This window comes from Prionailurus bengalensis, chromosome A3, assembly GCF_016509475.1.
Source record: "Prionailurus bengalensis isolate Pbe53 chromosome A3, Fcat_Pben_1.1_paternal_pri, whole genome shotgun sequence".
Classification (NCBI taxonomy): domain Eukaryota; kingdom Metazoa; phylum Chordata; class Mammalia; order Carnivora; family Felidae; genus Prionailurus; species Prionailurus bengalensis.
The window spans coordinates 23,816,043-23,823,754 of NC_057354.1; the positions used below are offsets into that span (position 1 = coordinate 23,816,043).

Genomic DNA, 7,712 nt, shown 5'->3' on the forward strand with positions numbered 1-7,712 from the left:
AGAGCCCTGCTGCGGGGCTCTGTGCCAAGAGCCCCCGTGAGCCATGGCCTCGAAAGGGCAGCGGTGATTTTTTTCACATAAATATATCGCACTTAAATGAGTTTAGACAGCATGACATCAGAGAGTAATTAAATTGGTTTGGGTTGGAATTCCGTTTCCAATTCCTGAGTTCAGGTTTGTAAAAGATTTTTCTGAGCACCTGCAGGCGTATGTGTGTGTGTGTGTGTGTGTTGTGTGTGTGTGTGTGTAAAGTATTTTCACTGGAAAGGATTCAAAACTTAAAAAAAAAAAAAAAAAACTGGAGCACACAGGCAGCATTACGCCATTCTTCCTTCTTGGAAAAATCCCTCAGCCTTATACAAGCCTCCTTCAAGCCCTCAGTCAGTTGTGCAGGAGAAAGGGGGCGGTCGGCTTTCTCCTTTCAAGAACGAGTTATTTTCAGCTGCTGACTGGAGACGGTGCACGTCTGGATACGAGAGCATTTCCACTATGGGATTGGATACAAACACACACCCGGCAGACTTAAAGAGTCTCAGACTGAGGAGAAAGCCTTTCCTTCTGCTGCTACTGCTGCTGCCGCTGCTTTTGAGGGTCCATTCCTTTCATGGTTTTTCCTGCCAAACCAGAGGCACCTTCGCTCCTGCCGCCGTTCTCTTTGGTGTCATTCAGCGGCTGGCCAGAGGATGAGACTCCCCAAACTCCTCACTTTCTTGCTTTGGCACCTGGCTTGGCTGGACCTGGAATTCATCTGCACTGTGTTGGGTGCCCCTGACTTGGGCCAGAGACCCCAGGGGGCCAGGCCAGGATTGGCCAAAGCAGAAGCCAAGGAGAGGCCCCCTCTGGCCCGGAGCATCTTTAGGCCAGGGGGTCACAGCTATGGTGGGGGGGCCACCAATGCCAGGGCAAAGGGGGGCACCGGGCAGACAGCAGGCCTGACACAGCCCAAGAAGGATGAACCCAAAAAGCTGCCCCCCAGATCGGGTGGCCCTGAACCCAAGCCAGGACACCCTTCCCAGACAAGGCAGGCTGCAACGCGGACTGTGACCCCAAAAGGACAGCTTCCTGGGGGTAAGTCACCCCCAAAGGCAGGATCTGTCCCCAGCCCCTTCCTGCTGAAGAAGGCCAGGGAGACTGGGCCCCCTCAAGAGCCCAAGGAGCCGTTCCGCCCGCCCCCCATCACACCCCACGAGTACATGCTCTCGCTGTACAGGACGCTGTCCGATGCTGACAGAAAGGGAGGCAACAGCAGCGTGAAGTTGGAGGCTGGCCTGGCCAACACCATCACCAGCTTTATTGACAAAGGGCAAGGTGAGGGGGTGGGGGGGGGCAGGGGCACGGCTGAGAGGGAGGGGCATCTGCATGCGTGGAGGGGCCTTTCAGAGCCCTGACACTGCACCGGTGGGAGATAGCACATGCATCGGCCTGGGGTAGTATCTGGGACTGACCCCCCACGTACCGGGTCTGAGGCTGCTGGCAAGTCAGAGCCAATCCCTGCAAGGTGCAGAGGGGGTTACTGAAGCCCAGAGAGGGGACAAGAACTGCCAGTTGGTGGCAGAGTCGGGGACCACACTCTAAGACTCTTACCAGGCCATGCTCTGTTCCTATGTGGGCTAGCCAGACTTTCCAGGCTCCAGAGGTTTGTAGGTTTTTTCAGATGGCAGAGAGAGAGATTAATCTCTAGAAACCCGTGGTTCGGCAAATCTGCCTTCAAGCTAGGGGGCAGAGGAGGCAGGATAGGTGAAGACAGCAAATGAGGTATCTGGGAGTCATGGAACGACATTTAAATGTATGATGTGGGGGGTGCAACAGACTTAGGGTCTTAACTCACAATGTGACCTTGAGGGAGTCCCTTTTCTCTTTGGTGTCTCAGTTTCCCCATCTGTACAACTATATGGGTATTGGACTGGGTGATTTCTTCCTTTCTTTTTTTTTTTTTTTTAAGTTTATTTATAGGGGGTGGGGGGCAGAGAGAAAAGGTGAGAGAGAGAATCCCAAGCAGGCTCTGCACTGCTAGTGCAGAGCCTGATGCGGGGCTCGAACTTACAAACCGTGAGATCATGACCCTCTGAGCTGAAACCGAGAGTTGGATGCTTAACCGTCTGAGCCACTCAGGCACCCCAAGACTGGGTGATTTCTGAGAGCCATTCAAATATGAACACTTTGTGTCCTGTCCTAAACACATCATTTTTATCATCAGCCCAGGAGGGTATCTGTTCCCTTCACTTCTCCTTATGCTCGGTTAGCATTACTGTTTTGGCGTTTCCCTCTCCACTTGCTGTGTGATCTCAGCAAGTCCCTTCCCCTCTCAGAGCCTCAGTTTCTCCGTAAGTGTGAAAAGAGAGATGGATTACTTATTGCCATGGTTGCTTGCAGTTCATATGCTCTGGTTCTGTGAGTCTTAAGACTTTGCTGGCAGGGTGGGGGAGGGGTCAGATATTGGGAGAGGCTCCTCATTAGAGCCAGCCGGCCAGGCCGGTGGGGGAATGACAGGGTGGGAGGAAGCAGGAGGCAGCAGGTCTGGCTGGGGTGGGGGAGGTGGCCTGGCCGCCTGCCCAGCCGGGGAAAGCTGTGACCCCTTGGGGGCTCATAAAATAAGTCCTTGTGTCCCCCAGCTCTAAGGGAACTTGCAGAGGGGGAGATGGGGAGTTTAAAGGCCTAATTAGTCACCTTCTAGAGCAATGTATGAATGCTTCCCAATGGCAAATTGGTATTTAGGAAAGAGAGTATGCTGATTCAGACACACGGCAGTTTCTCGTACACACACAGCCGTATGTTTATACATATACGCTGAATCACACACACACGTATGCATGTGAACACACACCTTCTTACATGTACACACGGAACCTTCTTACAGATACACATATATACGCAAGCACAATCACACGTGCACATGTCACTCACGTATACTTTACCTTTCATATTCACATATAAACCCAATCATACACACACACACACACACACACATGCACAAACTGTCACTTACACACATGCTCATATACCCAGCATGGTAAGACATGTACACACCAAAATCATTAGACTAGGAAGCAAGGGAAATTGGATTGTAACTTTATCATTAACTACCTGCAAATTTACACAAGTCACTTTTCCCTCTCTGTGCCTCATCTGTAAAATGAGAACACCAAGATCTTCTTTAAGGTATAGTGGAAGCAGTTCAGGATTCAGTATAAAAAGTTCTAGACTAGGGGCACCCAGGTGGCTCAGTCGGTTAAGCGTCCGACTTCAGCTCAGGTCATGATCTCACAGTTCATGAGTTCAAGCCCGCATCAGGCTCTGTGCTGACAGCTCGGAGCCTGGAGCCTGGAGCCTGCTTTAGATTCTGTGTTTCCCTCTTTCTCTGCCCTCCCCTGCTCATGCTCTGTCTCTCTGTCTCTCAAAAATAAAAATAAGCATTAAAAAAAAAAAGTTCTAGAGTTCCAGCTCTGCTTTTTCCTAGCTGGGTGATCTTGGGCAAGTCACCTAATTTCTCTGAGCCTCAGGTTCCTCCTCTGGAAAATAGGGCTAATTATAATACCCACCCCACCTATCTCTCCAATGAGATATCATATAAAATAATAGATGGGAGAAGGACAGCTAGAGGCATCTCTGATACGCATTGTCTTTGACACAAACACCCAGAATCTTTCAAATCACCACAGCCACAGTTACAGATGAACAACCCTTGTTTATTTTGGTAGGCTGTTTCAGAAGCTCCCTTATTTTGAAAAAGCCTCTTGTGGTTTGGGTCTTGGCCTCTGTCAGAGTCGGGGAGAGGTTAAAGAAAGCTATCTCCAGAGGGGAGAGAGCTGTGGCCCTTCCCTGAGGCCTCGAGGTGACTGGCTCCCTTGGTGAGGTTGCAGGGAATGACTTCTGGGTGTTCTCTCTAGATGACCGAGGTCCTGTGGTCAGAAAGCAGAGGTACGTGTTTGACATTAGTGCCCTGGAGAAGGATGGGCTGCTAGGGGCCGAGCTGCGGATCTTGCGGAAGAAGCCCTCAGACGCGGCCAAGCCAGTGGCCCCCGGCATCAGGCGGGCTGCCCAGCTGAAGCTGTCCAGCTGCCCCAGCGGCCGGCAGCCGGCAGCCTTGCTGGATGTGCGCTCCGTGCCAGGCCTGGACGGATCTGGCTGGGAGGTGTTCGACATCTGGAAGCTCTTCCGAAACTTTAAGAACTCAGCCCAGCTGTGCCTGGAGCTGGAGGCCTGGGAACGGGGCCGGGCCATGGACCTCCGTGGCCTGGGCTTCGACCGGGCTGCCAGGCAGGTCCACGAGAAGGCCCTGTTCCTGGTATTTGGTCGCACCAAGAAACGGGACCTGTTCTTTAATGAGATTAAGGCCCGCTCCGGCCAGGATGATAAGACTGTGTATGAGTACCTGTTCAGCCAGCGACGAAAAAGGCGGGCCCCACTGGCCACGGGCCAGGGCAAACGGCCCAGCAAGAACCCCAAGGCCCGCTGCAGTCGGAAGGCACTGCATGTCAACTTCAAGGACATGGGCTGGGATGACTGGATCATCGCGCCCCTTGAGTATGAGGCCTTCCACTGTGAAGGGCTATGTGAGTTCCCCTTGCGCTCCCATCTGGAGCCCACGAACCATGCAGTCATCCAGACCCTGATGAACTCCATGGACCCCGAGTCCACGCCACCGACCTGCTGTGTGCCCACACGACTGAGTCCCATCAGCATCCTCTTCATTGACTCTGCCAACAACGTGGTCTATAAGCAGTATGAGGACATGGTTGTGGAGTCTTGTGGCTGCAGGTAGCAGCACTAGCCTTCTGTCTTCCTGGCTGGCACATCCAGGATGCTGGTCACAAGAGCCCCTCCCTGCACTCCCAGAATCAGAGAAGTCGGGAAAATACAGCCAGGACGTCTACACAGCCTGCACGAAAGGGGATTCCAACAGCCTTGCTCTTACTCTCTGAGTGGGACTGGGTTAGAGATTCCTTTCTAGCCACAAGTCCCCTTGTCTGAGGATTTCTGCCCTTCTGCTGCTCTGACTGCCGGGACAGACCCAGGGAGACAGACTGAATGGGACTGAGACCCAGGAGATGTTGTTTTCCCCTGAGACCCAGCCCACAACTTCTCCTTACTTGGGCCTTGTTGGCTTCTGGACTCTCCAGGGAGGGATCCTCTTGGGAAAGCCACACCTGCCATCCCCACCTTGAATCACCATTGTGCCTGGTGACTTTCTGCCCCTGGGGCAGATGAGATGCTGATTGGGCAGGGGTGGGCAAGACGGGAGAGGGCTCGGGCAGGGGTGAGGAGTGTGAGGCTGTTAGACTGTTAGATTAAAATGTACATTGATGAGATAAAAAGCAAAACTGTTACTAAAACGGTGCCAAATTTCTTGTTTACTCCAGGGGACCCAGTGAGCTCCTCAAAGCATGACTGACCCACGGAGGGGAGGTGGGTTGCCTGAAGCAAATCAGGACAGACAGTACAAGCTGAGTAGGGCCAATGCTACCTCTAACCCCACTCCCGTTCCTTCCAAAGGCCTTTTGGTCTGGATCTCTATCTGCTTCTCTGGGGTCTGGCAACAGACTTAGGTTTTCTTTTTGACATTCCTCAATCAAGCTTATTGTCTCCTAAATGGAACCCTACATGGGGGGGGGGGGAATTGGGGGTTTCATTTCCTCTAAAATCATCCCCACCTCATTCACTACCTGCCCCCCTCCCCATATACTCACAGAATCCACTGGCCACCATTTAGAGGGCCCTCTACCTTTCTGTGGGGAACCTGGGCTGCCAGAGATCTCCTCCCCTGTTGAGGCATCTTCTTTTTGCCACTGACCACTGTTTTCTTGAATGATCTTCTGTAGCTCCACTACCCTTCAGCTTAGCACCTTTATCACTCCTCCCCGCTCATCCATCACTTACTACCCATCACCCCAGCTCCAGAAACAGAGCTGGAGTCCTTCCCCTTTACATTTTATATTATACAAGTACATAATTATACATTTGATAAGCAACCTCCCCACTAACCTTAGGCAGACCAATGCCAGACACATCCTGACGTTTCCTGCTTGGGGCTTGGCCCAGAGTAAATGCCCACTTCTCTGTATCCACTAGAATTCTTAGTTGGGGGCATGAGGCATGAATGCTTGGGAGGGGAACACAGCCCTCTGGTAGGGGAATTTGGGCACCTAAGTCCTCTTTCTAAGGGCTTAGGACCAGGCTCTGCCTGGCCAAAGAGAGGGAAGACTAAGAGAAGGGAGTCTAGGCCTCCCCTTCCCACCCAGGGGGCCCCAACATTTTCCCCATCTCTCTCCAGCTGGGTCTTTGATTCCCAGGGCTCCTAGCCAAAGCTGTTTCAACAGTAAGGATTCCTGCCCAGCTACGGGCAGATCTTGTGTCCCTTCCCTCTAGGCCCAAAACCTGTGTTGTCAGGACCTGAAACAAGAGCCCGGTGCAGGGGGCAGCCTACCTTTGAGCTGCCTCCCTGGCTTGGAGGCCATTACCTGTCCCTGAGGGGCCAGTCTGAACCTGGAACCTAGCCCTCCCTGGCCAGGCTTCGTTGTGTTTGGCTGGTGGCAGGCCTTCGAGCTCTGGCAGTAAACAAAGGAGCTGCCACAGCAGACAGAGTTCTGGTGTGAAAGAGGAGAGTGAGCCTGGAGGCAGTGCTGGAGAGGCCAACCCGTAGGTTGTGGACACAGGGAGAGCAGTGTAGAAGCAGGGTGGCTGGAAACCCAAGGGCAGAGAGGCAGAGGACGGAGGGGTCACAGGTGGGGCTGGCTCCTACACGCACTGATTTTCTGGGCTGTGTGTCCCTACTTTCTTGGAAAGTCTGACAGACTGGAGTGGCACACTGCCTGAGCCCTGTCAGAGAGCTTCCTGTCATCTCAGCCTCTGTGTTCTTCCTGCTGAAGGCCCGGGCACTGAATCGACTGTTGTGGTCTGGCTTGGTACCTAGGAGCTTCCTTTCCCACCTCAACCTGCTCTAGAACTTGCTTTCACAAAAGAGCCACTCAGACTGTGTACCCTCCCCCTTTCCTCCCCAGACTATGGGGATCCAATCAGATCAGTGTGGGGTACAAGCCCTTCCATGCTAGCCATCCCATCAGCTGCCTCCTTGGACAATTATCTTCACCAGGCATCCACCTCCAGTGCCAGTCAGAACAAGTTGCATACTTGTATAGGACACTTCTGTGCAGAAGGGCACAAGGTTTGTATCATTCTTCAGGGTTCACAAACAGGCTCTCAGCTGAGGTTCACAAACATGCTCACGGCTCTGAAGGGCTCAAAAGGCAGCCCAGTTTCAAATTTCAGATCTGTCACTTAGAGTTAGAGGCCTTGGGCAAGTAACTTAATTCCATGAACCTTGGTTTCCTCATTTGTTGGGGGGGGGGAGGGTGGGAGAGGGGGAAGGGGTAGACAATATGCTTATTTCATAAGGCTAACTGGGGAGGATATGAAGGACACTCAACACAATGGCCCCACAGAGGTAGCACTCGATAAATATTAACTGCTATCATTATTGTGCCTCCAACAGTCCTGTGAAGCAAGCAGGGCAAGGACTATTACTCTCCATTTTTATAGATGAGGAAGCTGAAACCCAGAGAGGTGACTGCAGGCCTCCTGCATGTCTCAGTATTCTTTGTACCATTCTTGCTACTTCTCTGACCCCCCAATTCCACTGACTCCAGTCCTGGCAAGTAGTCAAATTACCTGCCTAGAGCTTACCTTCCTGTTCCTAAAAGCTTCTCCTTGGAGGC

General features: G+C 52.5%; 1 protein-coding gene across 1 annotated transcript; it reads left to right on the forward strand.

Annotated features, from left to right (window-relative positions):
* The first annotated feature begins 245 nt into the window (after positions 1 to 245).
* On the forward strand, positions 246 to 7,190 carry GDF5 (growth differentiation factor 5). Its single transcript, XM_043602544.1, has 2 exons — positions 246 to 1,308; positions 3,888 to 7,190. The coding sequence occupies exons 1-2, from the start codon at positions 684 to 686 to the stop codon at positions 4,760 to 4,762; spliced, it is 1,500 nt and encodes a 499-aa protein (XP_043458479.1). The 5' UTR covers positions 246 to 683; the 3' UTR covers positions 4,763 to 7,190.
* The last annotated feature ends 522 nt before the right edge of the window (positions 7,191 to 7,712 follow it).

What these genes read in the sequence shown, in the direction of transcription:
- GDF5 (XM_043602544.1), top strand. Translation starts at nt 684, where the DNA reads ATGAGACTCCCCAAACTCCTCACTTTCTTGCTTTGGCACCTGGCTTGG. An exon ending in CTTTATTGACAAAGGGCAAG is followed by an intron (nt 1,309 to 3,887) that starts GTGAGGGGGTGG and finishes TGTTCTCTCTAG; the next exon opens with ATGACCGAGGTCCTGTGGTC.